The 18,504-nt window shown below is 38.8% G+C and overlaps 1 protein-coding gene across 5 annotated transcripts in view; it reads left to right on the forward strand.

The window, feature by feature from the left end:
- Positions 1-18,504, forward strand: part of LOC105058782 (uncharacterized) — a 67,485-nt gene that overhangs the window by 24,969 nt on the left and 24,012 nt on the right. For all 5 annotated transcript variants that reach the window (XM_073249484.1, XM_073249486.1, XM_073249483.1 and 2 more), the window contains 2 exons: positions 12,450-12,515; positions 12,621-12,663. In XM_073249484.1, coding sequence (XP_073105585.1) covers positions 12,450-12,515; positions 12,621-12,663 — 109 coding nt within the window. The remainder of the gene's footprint in view (positions 1-12,449; positions 12,516-12,620; positions 12,664-18,504) is intronic.

Below are 18,504 nucleotides of genomic sequence, written 5' to 3' on the forward strand. Positions count from 1 at the left end.
AGCTGGGCCTGTCGGTTGTTATAACAGCATTAACCATGATAGAACGTTGCTAAATATCTCCTGATTAGCAAGCCATTAATACAGTAGAAGAACTCTTAAAGCATGGTGCTTGTTAATGTTATTTGTCAGTGATGTTAAAATGGTCTAGCATGGTACCTTTATCCTTTTCTTAGATATTTATGTTGGTTCATCTTTTATAAGTTAATGACACTGCTGAAGTTCCAAGTTATTTGATTGTTGTGTCAGTCAAGGCTGACTGAATTCAGGTGCTCACGTATGGGGACCAAACTAACAATTGGCAATTTCATGAAAATAGACGCGATTAAGGGAGCCTTATATCTAGGATGCAAGTTGGTCGAGTAGACCTGGTCCTGTCCTGTTGCTGACCCGATTTGAACTTGCTCTGTACTTGAAGTCAAGACTTGTTAGTCAGGTGTGGGTCCTAAAACGAGGCCCAAGCTCCAGTCAAGTTGGGCACAAATATTGCAGAATTGGCTTAATTGTACCATGCTGAAGCTACCAAACATGTTCAACTTGGTTTGAGTGGTTGTGGCAGGGGCAGTTTTGGTAGAACTCACCAGTCAACGGGTGGAGAGTCTTGAGCTCTTGAAGGGGCAATGTGGAATTAATTCACTCGACACAGTACTGATTGAGGCCTTAATGTCTAGAAAATTTATTATGAGTGTTATTGGTGAAGATAAGGCATAAACAAACAGGATGAGACCATTTTTCTATAAGATTTCATATCTGCCACCTGAGGTTCTTAAAGGAATTTCTAGTCCCTATTTTTGTTGTGAATACTCCAATTTATTTCAGTGGGCAACATGAAAAATCCCTGTAATTGGAGTTTTGGACAGTAATTTGATGGGTGATGCTAGATGGGACATTTCACATTGGTGCTAGGTGGCTTCAGTTCAGTTTGGAAACTGAAAATTTAGATATTCAACAATCGAGAGTTTTGTCGCCATGAAACTGGAGAAGTAATTATTGCAATGGACCTGCAAAATCTTATTCACATATTATACTGGAGCAATAGAGCATTTTAATACATGCATCCCTCAAGTGAGAATCACAATAAAAGATGCATTTGTTTTTCCATGGTTAATTTCTATAAGTATATAATCCATGTACGTGGACATAAAAATGAACTGATATTATTGAAAAGCATGTAGAACATGCAGATCCTAGATGTATGACTATAGCAATAATTCAGTTCTGGTGGGATCAAGGTTTGCTGAACCGGTACCGCCGGCCGTTTCGGCCGGCCGGTGGTACGGTTCGGTATGGTTTCATACCGTACCGAACTGACGACCCGAATCGGAAGAAGAAAGTGAGAAATTGAGAGAAATAGAGAGAGAGAAAGAGGAAGAAAAAAAAAGAGGGAGGGGAAGGAGCCGGCGGGGCCGTCGGACGGCCTCCGACTGGCCGCCGTGGCCGTCGGAGGGCGCTGTCCACGCGCGCGGTGCTACAGGCGTGAAACAGGGGCATCGCGATGCCCTTGTTTCGCAAATTTTTTTAAAAACGTGGTTTTAAGTGAAGTCGGTAAACGATTTGCCGGCTTCACGATTTTTGTTTTTTTTAAAAAAAAATTCTTAAGTCGGCAATCCAGTTGCCGACTTCATAAGTTTAAAACAAAAAAAAAAGTAAAAATCGAAACAGACGACGTCTGTTTCGAAAAAGAAGGGGGGCGGAGCCCCGCCCACTCGACCGCCCTCAGGCCGTCGGCGTCGACTCGCCGGCCACTGGGAGCCTCGCAACGGAGGCACCGTCTGTCCGGTAGGTTCTCCACCCCCCCTCCGAGCGTGCTCTCTCTCTTTTTTGCTCTCTTGAAAGCCCTATCGGGCGATACGGGGCTCGGAAGCCCTCCGACGGCCGTAGCCGGCCACCGTCGGCCTCCGGCGGCTCCCACCTCCCTCTCTTCCCTCCCCTCTCTCTCTTTCTCACTTTTCGTTCTTTATTCGTCGGTACCGCAGGTGTACCGATTTTACCGACCGAATCGTGCCGGTTCCCCATCGATCCGGTACGAGATGGGGTGTACCGGCCGGTTCGGCACGGTATGGCAAACCTTGGGTGGGACTGTTGGAATTTCTATGTCAGGGTATGCATATATGTTTCAAAATTTTTTTTTCTAAATATAGCAGCAGAAGAGAAGATTAAAACTTCTTTTAATCTATATCATGTATGCATAAAACATAAACCACAAGAATCTACTTCATATGCTGAAATTGAACATGTGCTGAAATTTAACATATGATCGAATCATATATCTGTTTCGCAATTCTTTTCTTCAAATCTCTATGGGTATCCACTCAGGATCAACCTGGAACAGCCATCTAAAAATTGATTTTTCTTCTCCAAGAAAAATCAGCTTGCGAATCTAAACGAAGTCTGGATCGCGATCAACTCTTTGATCCTTGATCTTCTTCTTGTCTTCTTCTCTTGCTTTTCTTCTCTAGATTGTGTTGCTAGCAGGAACTAGAAACTAGCACAAGAGGGGGACACCCAAAGCCCTTTTGGGCGTGAAGAAGATGGACGCCCATAGAGGACGTTGGATGTCCAAGGGAGGAGAGGGAGAGAGGAAGAGAGGGCGTGGAACTCTCCTAAGGGGCGTGGGGGCTGCTGGTTGGAGTGTCTAGGGACCTTAGAGGAGGTTCCTTTAAATAGGCATAAGGTTTGAATCTTATTCAAAACCAAATACAAGTCCTACTTGTATTAGGAATCCTTATAACTTAAGTTATTTGACTTCTTTTAGGAAACTTATTAGGCACCAACAATTGGAGTCCTTGCACCCACAAAATCATATCCCAATTTGCACCCAAGAGACGCCCCATCAAGGATCCACACATCCTCTAAAGGTGGGACACACCCAACTTGATCAAATCAAGTGGCGCCCCAACTTAACTATCAAGAAAATTAATTAAAGACTTGCATCCTCAATTTATTTGATCCAAAACCTTAGGCACCTAACAATTGGAGCCTAATGAATCTAATTTATTTAAGTTATTAGCAGATAATTAAGTTTTAATTAATTTTATCAAATAAGAAATTCAAACGTAAAGAGAAAATTGGGTCCAACCATATGCTAGAAAGGTTATCTTGAACTCAATAGGATTTTTCTAAATCCAATTGAAACTTCATAAATTCAATTGCTTATTTCAGGTTTAATCCCTTTGTTGTGTGATCCCATAGGTTCAATTCTATCTGGTAGTAAGATATACAATAATCTTTATCAAACTATCATTGAAACTCTTTTCAATGGGTCAGAACAATTTCACTCTAACTCATCAAGGATTGTCGATCTTAAACAATCCTAGTGAACTCTTACAATCTACCAGTGATACCTAGTAGTATGTAGTGGCAATCCAGTAGAACCGAAAAGAACCTCAAAGTGTAGTTAACGTGTGATTCAGTCTCTCTATCGTGAATCTTGATTAGATGGCAGGTCCTGAATAAATCATCAAATCTTAACATCAGTCATATGATAGATTCCATCAGTTCAAGTCCAAATGTGATCCTTATGGAAACTCTTTTTCATCAATCACACTGCTGTGATCACAGACTCTCGGATTTAGCCTTTCAAAGTTCATATGACTACTCCTTACTATCAAGATCGATAGATCTCATTTTGATGCATATTTCACTCCTACAGTGGATCAACTATCGTCAATATCCACTACAAGGACTCATTGAGATCATGTTTATGTGTCAGTCAAACTCCAGCAGTTTCATTACGAGCAGTCGTACCATCTCAAGATCAAATGATCATTTACACAACTACAGCAAAGAGACAATCACTGACGATCGAGTAAAAATCTAAATGATTTCTCGTATGGTCACGCTCAGTACAAGTTATTCTCTAACAACTATCCGCACTCGTCGCTCAGTATCTCTACACTGTAGACTAGAGACTCATCTATCCTGAAGGAAGCGATCCGTGCACCGGTCTATTCGGATCGATCATCGTCTTCATGATGATATTATGACTGGGAGCATTTAGGAATCAAATATGTCTCTAATTCTTAGTACTTTGAGAATATATATCGAAAAGTTAATTCCATGGATGATTCAAGGACACATCACATTTGAATGAAAAATAAACTTGTTCTTTTATTGATCAATCTTGGTAGGCTATCCCTTTCTTCTTTCTTTTTATTTGGTATTTATCTATCAAGATCAAGTGATAACTAATAGAATGAAGGTCGGGACTCATATAGGTAATCAATGTATAAAGTACAAAATTGTATTCTAGCTTTATTACAATGTATCACTTATATTGGCTTCTAGGATACACATCTAACAATCTTCTACTTGGACTAAAGCCAATGGCCACTAATCTAAGTCCCATGTTCTCAAGATGGACTTTCATTTTCGGTTGGCTCAATTGCTTTATCAGCGGATCTGTCACGTTGTCCGCGGAGTCTACTCTTCGCATCTTAACATATTTTTTTTTGAAGTAGTCGCATATGATATGATATCGTTGCTCGATATACTTTGATTTTTGATGAGACCTCGACTCCTTAACAAGTACTATGGCTCCATTATTATCGCAGTAAAGTGGTATGGTATCCGATGTCATAACCTCAAGTTTCGCAACAAATTTTTTCAACCAAATGTCTTCCTTTGCAGCATCCGAGGCAGCGACATACTTAGCCTCTGTGGTCGAATTCGCTATGATGGGTTGCTTGGAACTCTTCCAGCTGACTGCGCCATCATTGCAAACGAATACGTCCTGACGTAGACTTTCTATCATCAGGATCAGACATGAAGTCTGAATCAGTATATCCCTCGACTCGCAACTCAGAATCTCCTTCAAAGATCAAGAACAAATCCTTAATTCTTCTCAAGTACTTAAGGATGTTCTTCCCAGCTATCCAGTGCTCCTCGTCTGGATTCAACTGATACCTACTTTTGACACTCACAGCAAAGGCAATATCAAATCGAGTACACAGCATGGCATACATTAGGCTCTTTATGGCTGAGACATAAGAAATCCTACTCATACACTGCACTTCCTTAGATATGGTCGGACACATTGTCTTGGAAAGATTAATACCATGTTCAAGAGATAAAAATTCTCTTTTAGAGTTTTTCATACTGAATCTCCTCAGCATCTTCTCTATGTACAGTTTTTGTAACAGGTCTAGCATCTTGTTAGATCTATCCCTATAGACTTTTATTCTAAAAATATAGGATGCTTCCCTTAGGTCTTTCATAGAGAATTTCTTGGACAACTATCTTTTGATTGTGGTCAACATGGAAATATCATTCCTAATGAGGAGAATATCATCTATGTACAATATGAGGAATGTTATTGCGCTCTCACTAATTTTTTTGTATACACAAGGTTCCTCTTCATTCTTGATGAAATCAAACAATTTGATCGTTTCATCAAAATGATGATTTCAACTTCGAGAAGCTTGCTTTAATCCGTATATGGATCTTTGCAACTTGTAGACTCTGTGATCACCATCATCAGATGTGAAATCTAAAGACTGCTCCATATAGATATCTTCCTCAAGATACCCATTCAGGAAAGTAGTTTTTACATCTATCTGTCAGATTTCATAATCATAATAAGCTGCAACAGCAAGCAGAGTGCGGATGGATTTCAGTATGACTACGAATGAGAAGATTTTTTGATAGTCAATATCTTCACGCTGACTATAATCTTTTGCCACAAGCCTAGCTTTATAGGTCTCTATCTTACCATCAGCACTTATTTTTCTTTTGTAGATCATTTACACGCAATGGGTACTATACCCTCAGGTGGATCCACTAAGATCTATATTTAGTTCGAGTACAGCGAGTTAATTTCTGACTTCATTGCATCTAAGCATTTTTCGAAATCGATGTCAGACATTATCTCGTCAAAGATATTAGGATCATCACTATGATCCTTATCTCCCATAAAGAATATTTTCTTTACTTCCTCCGTAACCATACCTATGTACCTTTTAGAAGGTCGGAAGATCTTGCTAGATCTACAAGGTGGTAGAGAAACGTCAATTACTGGCTCATGAATAATGGATTCTTGAGGATCTATAGCTTTTTGCTCTTCAAAGACTTTCTTCGAGCTCAACTAATCTCTCACTGCCACCATCCTGGATAAACTATTTTTCTTGAAATATAGCATTCCGACTCATAATCATATTGTAATCTTGTGAAAAGTAGTAGTATCCCATTGATTCTTTTGGATACTCTATAAATCGAGCTATTATAGATCTATTCTCTAATTTATCAACCATCTGTCTCTTGACATAGGTTGGACATCTCTAAATCTTAAGATAATCTAGACTCTACTTCTTACCGTACCATATCTCATACAGTGTGGTAGAAATGGATTTTGATGGAATCCTATTCAACAAGTGAATGACGGTGAATAAGGTATGTTTCCAAAGATATAAGGATAGATCGGTGAAGCTCATCATGGACTTGACTATATCTAATAGGGTCTTATTCCTCATTTCGGATATCTCGTTGAGCTGAGGTATTTTAGAAGGAGTCCATTGAGAGACTATGCCGTTGTCCTTAAGATATCTCAAAAATTTCCGATTAAGGTATTCACTTCTTTGATCAGATCGAAGAATCTTAATGGATTTGTCTGTTTGTTTTTCTATTTCATTTCTGAATTCTTTGAATTTTTCAAAGACTTCAGACTTGATTTCATCAGATACACATATCCATATCTAGACAAATCATCGGTAAAGATAATGAAGTAGCTGTAATCACTCCTGGTCTGCCCATCAAATGGCTCACACACATCGGTGTGTACCAGGACAAGCAACTCAGTGACCTTTTTCCCATGTTCTCCAAAGGGTAATTTGGTCATTTTTTCTCGAAAGCAAGATTCACAAGCTGGATATGACTCTGGATGAAGAGAGCCAAGGATCCCATCCTTTTTCAATTTGTTTATCCTGTCCTCTTCAATATGGTTTAGTCTATGATGCCACAAGTATTTCTAGTTAATTTCATCTCTGAGTCTCTTTTGCCCTACGGCACTCGTTATTTACTCGTTCAAATTTACATTCGCATCAATATGCAAGTGATATAGACTGTCGATTAAAAGATCTCGTGCAATCAATTTATTTCGTAAATAAATGAAACAAAAGTCTTTATTGCAATTAAATTTAAAACTTTCTTGTGCCAGCACAGATACGAAAATCAAATTCCGACTAGCTACAGGAACAAAATAATAGTCTTTTAAATCTAATCTAAAATTCGATGATAATCGAAGAGGATAAGTGCCAACGGCTTCTGCAGTAACTTTTGCTTTATTGTCGATTCGAAGGATCATATCATCTTTCCTCAATCTCTTACTTTCTATTAGATCCTGCATTAGGTACATATATGAGCATTCGAATCAGAGTCTAATACCCAATTAAAAGTAGAAGAAATCGTAAGGTTAGATTCAATTACGAGCATACATTCTGAAGGTTTATCATTCTTTTTGATTTTTAGGCTCTTTAGGTAAAGTGGACAGTTTCTCCTCTAGTGGCCTTCAGCATCACAGTAAAAATATTTTCTTTACTTCAGCCTTCTTTGGAACGTCCTTCTTTGGCTTGCTTTCTTTCTTCTGCTTCTTAGTGGATTTAGTCTTCTTCTGCCAACTAGATTTTCTCTTGGAAGAAGTCCGCTCCATAGCGAGAACAGTGCCCTTTGAACTCTTCAAGGTTCCTTCCGTAGTGACCAACATGTTGATCAGTTCGGATATAGTGTAATCGAGTTTGTTCATACGAAAATTTACAATAAATTGACTATATGAACTCGTAAGAGATTGAAGGATCAAATCCATCTGTAATTCCTTTTGCATATCAAGTCCGAGCTTCTCAAGCTCCTCAATATCCTTGATCACTGTCATACAATGCTCATGGACTGATTGTCCTTCAAGCATCTTCAAATTGAAGTCTCTTGGATACTTCGAAGTGTGCAGTACCGCTCTGCTTACCATATAATTCTTGTAAGTGAATTATCATGGCCCTGACAATGGATATATGCTCATGCTGGTTTTGCAATTCGTTTGACATAGATGCCAGCGCATAGTATTTGACCCGACTGTCTTCATTTATCCACTTTTTAAAAATAGCTCTTTGCTCAGTAGTAGGACGATTTGGTAACACTATGGATTCCTGATCGAGAACATGACTTAGTTTTTCTGAGGTCAGGACAATCTTGAGGTTTCTTAGCTAGTCTTTGTAATTAGTTTCGATCAAACTATTGGTTTCAAGAATGCGGACTAGAGAGTTTGAGGCTGACATGATTTAACTGCGAGAGTAGAGATTCTAGTTAGACTTCTGTATTTTAATGTTATATTTGCTTCTAGGAACTTTAAGATGCAAACAATGACTCCCACTAATTTTTCGGATCCCTCCACTCAGGTGAAAAATGAAAATCCTAACGCGACAAAAGGATTCCTAGTGAGTGCTGCAGTCCTACTGATGCCATACACCTCACCTAACAGTTATTGATAATATGCACACCGATACGTGGACAACTCTTTGTCCAGATACTTTTCTAAGCATGTTGCAGCGACTTGATCTCTAAGTCATGTGGGCTCACCTACAGTTATTGACTACACTCCTTAGTTAAGTCCGACCCACCGTTCACAAGCAGGTGCAAGGCCGTCATTGGGTCCTTCATCTAACAGTTATTGGGCCCAACCCCATCCTTATTCTGGAGCAATTTTTTACTAATAGAGTGGTTGCGTGTTTCTGGTGCAACTGAACCACTGTAACCAGCCGAAAACAATCAACACCAGTAGCACGTCCGTACATCTACAACGGTGGAAGACCTATGGACTTAATATTTGTCGGAAGATTTTAGGTTTAGGTTTCATCTAATCAGTCATCATATGACCAATCTAATTGGCATGGGCTAAACCAAATCACCAAGTAACTTTGTTCATGACTCAATTTTTCAAATTGGCCAGATAAGTGAAGATCGGTGGAGGTCCCTTCGTTGCTTTTCTTAGACATCAGTAAATTGATCAGGTAAGCTAATGGAACCAATTAAATAATCACCTCTCAGTAACTTTCTTTAGACACCAATAGGTCAATTGGTCCAAATAGGTTAGCTCAAGCAAATCGGACTCAAGTCATTGAGCCAAATTAGGTTCTTAGGTTAATCGATTCTACATATGGAATTCAATCAATTTGATCAACAATAATTGCATGATCATATAACTTAATTGATCTAACCCTAATCAATACTTGATTTGATTTGATCAATTACTTAATCGAATTAAGCCTATATGATTCAAATCAAAAATCTTAGATGCAATCTAATTACATGACTTAATTTTTAATTTCTTCATGATCAAGATCTTAATGCATAAACACAAATTTCAGATTCTAAAACTAAATTTCAGATATAAATTCTTTGCATGAAAGATAAATTTTAAATCATGAAATTAATTTTCGGATTTAACATACAAATATATATCTTATAAATGCATATAAAATTCAGATCTAAATAAAATTCAGATCAATTACATGATATCATATATCTCATATATAAATCATGAATTATGTTGAAAATAATTTTCTAATCTAAATATGCAATCATATATCTCATATATGAATCGTGAATTAGGTCAAATAAAATTTCAAGTTTATGCATGCATCTATGTATCATATGAACATGAACTAAAAATCGTTGTAGATCAAAATTCAGATTTATACATGCTAAGACATATCAACTATATATTCTAGAATCAAACCTAAAATAAATTTCAAATTCAAAGTACTCTTCTATACATCTCATGTATCAAGAAAAAATCAGATTTTGAAACTCTTTTCAAAACATGTATGTCAATTTCATGCATATGAAATCCGTGGGTCTGATACTATTGTTGGAATTTCTATGTCGGGGCATGTATGTATGTTTCAAATTTTTTTTTCTAAACATAGCAGCGGAAGAGAAGATTAAAACTCCTTTTAATCTATATCATACATACATAAAACATAAACCACAAAGATCTACTTCATATGCTGAAATTGAACATATGCTGAAATTTAACATGTGATCGAATCACATATCTGTTTTGCAATTCCTTTCTTCAAATTTGGATCTGAAAGAGAAGAGGCTTTTTTTTAGCTATGCAAGTGTCCGGCCTCTATGGGTATCCACTCAAGATCAGTTTGGAACAGCTCTCTAAAAATTGAATTTTTTTTTCTAAGAAAAATCAGCCTGTGAATTCGAACAAAGTCTGGATCGTGATCAACTTTTTGATTCTTTCCTTGATCTTCCTTTTTTCTTCTTCTCTTACTTTTCTTCTCTAGATTGTATTGCTACCAGAGACTAGAAACCAGCACAAGAGGGGGACGCGCAAAGCCCTTTTGGACATGAAGAAGATGGACGCCTAAAGAGGCGGACGTTGGACGTCCAAGGGAGAAGAGAGGGAGAGAGGAAGAGAGGGCGTGGAGCTCTCTTAAGAGGCGTGGGGGTTGCTGGTTGGAGTGCCTAGGGATTTAGGGGAGGTCTCTTTAAATAGGCATAAGATTTGAATCCTATTTAAAATCAAATACAAGTCCTGCTTGCGTTAGGAATCTTTATAACTTAAGTTATTTGACTCTTTTTAGGAAACCCATTAGGCACCAACAATTGGAGCCCTTACACCCACAAAATCACACCCCAATTTGCACTCGAGGGATGCCCCATCAAGGATCCACACACCCTTTAAAGGTGGGACACGCCCAACTTGATCAAATCAAGTAGCGTCTCAACTTAACTATCAAAAAAATTAATTAAGAACTTGTACCCTTAATTCATTTGATCCAAAATCTTAGGCATCTAACAATTGAAGCCCAATGAATCTAATTCATTTAGGTTATTAGCAGATAATTAAGTATGAATTAATCTTATCAAATAAAAAATTCAAATGTGAAGAGAATTTGGTCCAACCATGTGCTAGTAAGGTTATCTTGAATCCAATAGAGTTTTTTTAAATCCAATTGAAACTTCATAAGTTCAATTGCTTATTTTAGATCTAATCCCTTTGTTGTGTGACATTATAGGTTCAATTCTATTTGATAGTGAGATATATAATGATCTCTATCAAAGTATCATTGAAATTTTTTTCAATGGATCAGAACAATTTCACTCTAACTCATTAAGGATTGTCGATCCTGAACAATCCTAGTGAGCTCTCATAATCCACCAGTGACATCTAGCAGTATGTAGTAGCAATCCAATAGAATCGAAAAGAACCTCAAAGTGTAGTTAACGTGTAATTTAGTCCCTCTATCGTGAGTCCCGATTAGATGGTAAGTCATGGATAAATCGTCAAACCTCAACATCAGTCATATGATAGATTCGATCAGCTCAAGTCCAAATATGATCTTTATGAAAATTTCTTTCCATCAATTACATTGCTGTGGCCACAGTTTCGGACTTAGCCTTTCAAATCTCATAGGACTACTCCTTTTTATCAAGATCGATAGATCCCATCTTGATGCACACCCCACTCCTACAGTGGACCAACTGTTGCTAATATTCACTACAAGGGCTCATTGAGACTCTGTTTATGTGTCAGTCAAATTTCAGCAGCCTTATTGCAAGCAGCCGTACAATCTCAGGTCAAAGGATCATTTACATAACTACAGCATCGAGACAATCACTGACGATCGAGTAGAAATTCAAGTGATCTCTTGTATGGTCACGCTCAATACTAGTTGTTCTCTAACAACTATCTGCACTCGTCGCTCAGTGTCTCTACATTGTAGACTAAAGACTCATCTACCCCAAAGGAAGTGATCTGTGCGTTGGTCTATCCAGATCGATCACCGTCCTCATGATGATACTATGATCGGGAGTATTTAAAAATCAAATACATGTCTTTAATTCTCAACACTTTAAGAATATGTATCGAAAAGTTAATTTCATGAATGATTCAAGGGTACATCACATTTGAATGAAAAATAAACTTGTCCTTTTATTGATCAAATCAATGTATAAAGTACAAAATTGTGTTCTAGCTTTATTACAATGTATCAGCCATATTAGCTTCTAGGACATACATTTAACAGGGACATCCTATGGGACATTGGGACAGGGCTCCATCCTAAGGTCGGGACAGGACCATTCCACCACTGTTCTAGCATTCTGTTTGGTGCATCTCAGGACATCCTTGTCCCAAGTGTTGGGATGGGGCAGGGCGGCAGCACATCCTATTCCAAAAAAATTATGGTGTCTTTGTCTGATTTGAATCATTGGACTATAGTTTACTTGCTCCGAGATGCACAATAACTTGTTATTTTCTTTTCTTTATAACAATAAAAATTTTGATGCTCTTGCTTCCTTTTGTCCTGTAATCTAATGACTCTTATTTTTCTCTGGGCAGAATTGTTATAAACTTATAATCATCACTTTTAGTGGGAACATATATATTTTGTTTCAATATGATGTGTGGTTTGTATTTCTTGCTCGCATTAATATATACTATGAATCACCAGGGATTCTACAATGGGGACCTACTACATTGTGAATATACGTTCGACAAAATGGGTCGCACAGCCCAGGTTAGCCTGTGGTCAATTTTTAGAATTGCTGCTTAGTTGGTATTTATGGTTACTTAGCTAATCCTCTTAAGGTAGATTAATTAATTCTTTATCTTAAATTTTCAGGTGAATATTATATGCGGAAATTGCTCTAATAGAGCATGTAAAGGTTCGTGATTTTTACTTGATTGTGTAAATCTCATCCCATAAGATATGATCTTGATTGCTTTTATGGACACTTTTTTAACTATTCTTTTGTCATGATGTTGATGTGGGCCCATTAATATATTGGTTTTGCAGCTTTTGCTATTATGCTATTTTGATATTTTGATACTCTCTCCTATTCTAATGCATATGGTTAATATAATGTGGTATTATTAGGCATTTATGATCTTTCTTGATCACTTCCAAGGAATTTCCATTGTAACTATAACTTATTTGATTAATTTTTACTAACAAACTTTATGTAAGTTTACGAACCAAGCTGGCTGTTTATTTATACGTTTACATGGCACGTGTTTACATCTATCTACATGCCTTCTGGATTATGTGCTTCTGGTCTTAATTTTCCCTGCTCACTTGCAGATATTCTGGGTTAAACTTAATCAGGTATAGGGATATGCTGCCTTCTTGTACGTTGCTTGATTGACCGATGTTTGTGATCTGTTGTTTTTCCTGTTTTGTTGATTTACGTTGCTTAATCGGCCGATGTTTTTGATTTGCTGTTTTTCATGTTTTGGTTGATGAGGTCAATACTCTTTAATAGAAAGCTAAAGCTAAGTTACACTTTAGGACCTTAAGCCTTAGTCGCATCTACTTAACTTGAGGGGAAAAACCTCAACACAAACTTGAATACAGCCATCTAATTCCTCTGTTAAGTCAAATCATCTACCTAATTAGTTTTGGGCAAGGGTGGCCAAACAGTCCTGAGCTCCGTTTGGGGATGCTGTCCCGAATCGGTTGGTTACTGGTATGAAACAGCCCCCTCTCGGTTCAAGGCTTTTTATAATTTGGTTCAGCTCATCTCCTCTCTAGCTCATCTCTCTTTTGTGCCCTTTTTCAAAGCTTCTAACTCATCTCGACTCTTCGGCCTGTCTTGAAGCTTTTTGCTCATCTTGACTCTCCGCCCTCTCTTGAAGCCTCCCGGTTTATCTCCTCCCCTGCCATTCTCTCCTCCTCCAATGCTTCGACCTTTGCTACCACTCTCACGGTGGCCTTTGTTGTTGTGGAACCTATTGCTACTGTCTTTTTGTTGGGCCTTGTTGCTCCTTCATCTAGGGTCTGCTTGTTTATCCCCCTGACGGTGTCCCTCGTTGATTGCTTATTCTTGAATGCCACGAATTTAAAGCCCGTTGACCTTCCTATCTCTTGATTGATGATAATCTACACCAAAGAACAACCAAAAGCCATCAGATCTGCGATTAAGAAATATCAAAGAGCTTGGATTTAGGGATCTTTGTGGGTTGGATTGGGGGATCGGGACCTTGGGTTCTGGAGATTTCACTACCCTCTCAAGGGAGGTGTTGTCTATGGTCTGCGTGAGCTGATCCCTCTCTCTCTCGCCCATCTTCTCCTTCTCCCCCTCTCCCTCTCCCTTCCCCTCATTCCTATTTGCATCCCTCTCTAACTACCTGTTCTCGAACATCACGAATTCGAAGACTCTTGACCTTCCTGTTTTGATGCAATTAAAGAGGCATTGTAGCACGGTACTGAAGCGTGCTATTGTAACAATGCAGCATAGGACAGAAAAGAAGAAAAGAAAAAAAGAACGAATGCAATATGTTGTAAATCTAAATACTATGCGATCTATTCAAATGAACTCTTAAAGGCCAATACTGAAACTAAATAGAAATCAGCAACATGTTCAAAATTTATTAAATAATAATGATGAAAGTTTCATGACTGAGATAAATTTTTCAAGATCAATTACATATACTAGTTCCAACATAAAACACTAAAGAATAGGTTCATTCCAAGCTTAAAACTGAGTTCAGATGGCTAGATTTTAATGATGGGGTAAGAGGCAGCATGAGGTAAGGTTATGGGTGGATCTGTTACCTTGAGTGCGGGAATATTTTGAAGAGGTTCAAGTCTCAATCTGTTCACGGGATGCAGGATTTTCACAACCACCAAGGAGAGCAGCACCGCAATGATAGGCTTCAAGATGGGGAAGAGGGAGTTGAGAGTCTCAAGAGGAATGAAGTCGAAGATGGATCCGTCCGTGAGGAAGGGGCAACGATGATCCCAAAGGAGGAATTCAAGATAGAAGTATAGGTTAAATCTTCCAAAGTTTTTTTTCTCCTCTTTTTTCTTCTTCCCATGTCATATTTATACACGATGCCACCAGGTTGGATATGGTTGTTGGTTTGTTTTGAGTGGTTATAGGATAAGGATATATTTGAATTGGTTTGTTGGGATATGGTTGTAGGTTTGTTTTGAGTGTTTGTAGGATAAGGATATATTTGAATTGGTTTGTTGGGATATGGTTGTAGGTTTGTTTTGAGTGGTTGTAAGATAAGGATATATTTGAATTGGTTTGTTGGGGTATGTTTGTTGGTTTGATTTGATTTAGGATAATCTAGCCATCCGATCCTAATAAATTAAATCAGGATAGATCACACAAAATAAAATAAAATAAAATAAAAAAGTGACTTGATGTACTGCATCAATTCTCTCCGAGTGGGCGAATTCTCGACCCCATCGAGAGAGTCTCCATATAGCTGTGGAATAGGTCCTCCCGAAATCGACGTAGCTCGGTCTTAAAAATCTAGCTGCTATTTGTAATTGGATGCCCACGCCATCGTACTGAGTACCAGCGGTGTGAACCCTGTCGTGTTCCTGTCTCACGTACATCCAAAATCTCTTCTATGCCCTCTGATGTGATCTCTGCGGCTGTGTAGAAGGGTAGGGTCTCGACATCAGTAGGAGATGACTCACCATGATATTGAAACGGATCACTCACATTGAAAATCGGAGAAGTTGGCAATCCTGGGGACAAGTCAACGAGATAGGTGTTCTTCCCCAACTTCTTGAGGATCTTGAATGGCCCAAATTTTTTCCTGCTTGGCTTGTTGTAACCTCCAGCTGGAAATCGCTCCTTCCTGAAATAGATCAGAACACTATTCCCCTCATTAAAATCTATATCCCGGCAGTGTTGGTCTGCGGCTGCCTTATATTTGGTTGTGGAATCCTGCAGCTCTTTGTGAACTTATTGCACATCATGAACCTGTTTCAAGTAGGTTTCGGCATCTGCACTAACTCTACCAGGGTATGGAATGGGTACTCGATCAAGAAAGTAGGGTATAGGATAGCCATAGAGGGCCTCAAATGAGGATTTTCCTGTGGTTCTATTGATGAAACTATTATATGCAAACTCAGCCTATGGTAAGATTAAGTCCCATTGCATCGATCTCTCACCTGTCAAGCATCTTAAAAGGCTGCCCAAAGATCGATTTACCACCTCAGTTTGTCCGTCAGTTTGGGGGTGGTATGGGCTGCTGAAATTTAATTTACTTCCAACTTTGGCCATTAGAGTTCTCCAAAAATGACTTATAAATTTAGTATCCCTATCAGATGTGATGGACCTAGGAATGCTATGCAGACGCACAATTTCATTGAAAAATAGTTTTGCAATATGCGATGCATCAGAGGTCTTTATGCAAAAAATGAAATGAGCCATTTTAGTGAATCGATCAACAACCACAAATATTGAGTCAACATGTACAGTTTTAGGTAAGCCAAGAATAAAGTCCATAGAAACATCTTCCCAAGGGGTGAAAGGAATGGGGAGAGGAGTATATAAACCTGTGTTTTGTGAGTGACCCTTGAAGGTTTGGCAGGTCCTACAGCGTCGTACAAATCGCTTTACGTCTCTTCGCATTTCGGCCAATAGTAGCGCTCTTGAACTAACCCCAAGGTCTTATCCCGCCCGAAATATCCCTCTAATCCGTTACTATGTAGGTCTTGAATCAAAGACTCTCTCAGTGAATCTTCGGGAATGCATAACTTAGACCGCTTAAAAAGATATTCAGATTCAACACAGAAATTAGAGAATTGGCTAGTGCTAGAAGACACATTTTTTCATGATAGGTCCGAAGTAAGGGTCGTCCTTGTACTGTTCCTTAATCGCCTCAAGTCCCACAATTTGCAAGGAGGCAGCGATGAGGAGGTGGGTCCTACGGCTAAGTGCATCAGCAATCCAATTGGTTGCTCTCTTTTTATGTCTCAAATGGAAGATGTATTCTTGTAGAAATGCAGTCCACTTGGCATGTCTTTTGTTGAGTCTTTTGAGAATTCAAATAACGTAATGCTTCATGGTCCGAGTTAAGTACAAATTCACAATGAATCAGATAGGGTTGCCAGTGCTTCAAGGCCTGCACAATCGCATAGAATTTGACATCATATGTAGAATAACGTGATCGAGCATCGTTCCATTTCTCACTGAAGAAGGCTATGGGGTTTTTTTCTTGGGACAACACGACCCCTATTCCCACATGTGAGGCGTCACAATCAACTTCGAACACCTTATTAAAATCAGGTAGGGCGAGTACAGGTGCACTTGTAAGCTTGTCTTTGACCACTTTGAAGCTTTGTTCAGCCTCGGGAGTCCAGCGAAACTTACCTCCTTTCAGACAGTCAGTGATTGGGATAATCAAAGAATTGAAATTTTGAATGAAGCGTTTGTACAAGGATGCAAGTCCGTGAAAGCTCCGAATCTCTATTAAGTTTTTTGGGATTGGCCAGTTTCGAATTGCGTCAATCTTAGCTGGATTTACTTAAATTTCCGTAGCAGATACAATGTAGCCTAGGAAGATGAGGCTATCGGATAAAAAAGTGCACTTCTTGATATTTAAATATAAATAATTCTCTCTTAAGGTTTGGAGCACCTGTCGTAGATGGTTCAAATGAAGTTCAGGATTTGTGCTATATATCAAAATATCATCAAAGTAAACCACTACAAATTTTTCAATGAATGGCTGCAACACCTGATTCATGGTGCGCATAAAGGTGCTCGGGGCATTGGACAGCCCAAAAGGCATAACCAACCATTCATATAACCTCTCCTTGGTTTTGAATGCTGTTTTCCACTCGTCTCCAGGTCGGATACGGATTTGATGATATCCGCTCTTTAGATCAACTTTGGAGAATACCTTAGCACCTCCCAACATATCTAGCACGTCATCAAGCCTAGGTATGGGAAACCTATACTTTACAGGGATCTTGTTGATGGCTCGACTATCAACGCATATTTGCCATGTCCCTTCTTTTTTTGGAGTAAGGAGGGCAGGCACAGCCACGGGACTCGTACTCTCTCGAATATAGCCCTTTCTTAATAAGTCAAGGATCTGTTGACGCAATTCTTCATGTTCTGCTGGGCTCATCCTATAATGGGCTAGGTGTGGGAGACTTGTTTCCAGCACCAAGTCAATGCAATGCTGGATGTCTCTCAAAGGGGGTAGGCCATTAGGGAGTTCTTCTGGCATGATGTCAGAAAACTCATCCAATAATGGTGGAACAATCGATGGAATTTTAGAGGCTTCGGTGGTTTCTTTTGCCACTAAAGCATAAACCACAGAGATTTTGGTAGGGTTTTAGCAAATTGGGTCTTATTCAAAATCATCACAGATTGTCTCTTAGTGGGAGACAATTTTGGGATTGAATCAGGCTTAGATATCAGTTTGGGTGTACTATTAAGTGGAATCAATCTAACTTTTTTATTGTCTTTAGTGACTACATAGGTGTTCTCCTTTCTGTCATGTATAGTACTACAGTCAAATTGCCAAGGTCTACCTAAAAGCAGGTGACACATCCATGGGTGCTACATCGCATCAAATCTCGTTAGTATAGGTCTTCCCAATGGAAAACTTAACTAGACATCGTCGCATGACAGGAACCTCATCCCCATTTTTAAACCAAGCAATCCGATAAGGCTGTGCAAGCTTCTCAGTTTTCAGTTGAAGCTTATCAACCATCACTTGACAGATGAAATTCTCCATACTTTCGCTATCAA

Source organism: Elaeis guineensis, chromosome 15, assembly GCF_000442705.2.
Source record: "Elaeis guineensis isolate ETL-2024a chromosome 15, EG11, whole genome shotgun sequence".
NCBI classification, from domain to species: domain Eukaryota; kingdom Viridiplantae; phylum Streptophyta; class Magnoliopsida; order Arecales; family Arecaceae; genus Elaeis; species Elaeis guineensis.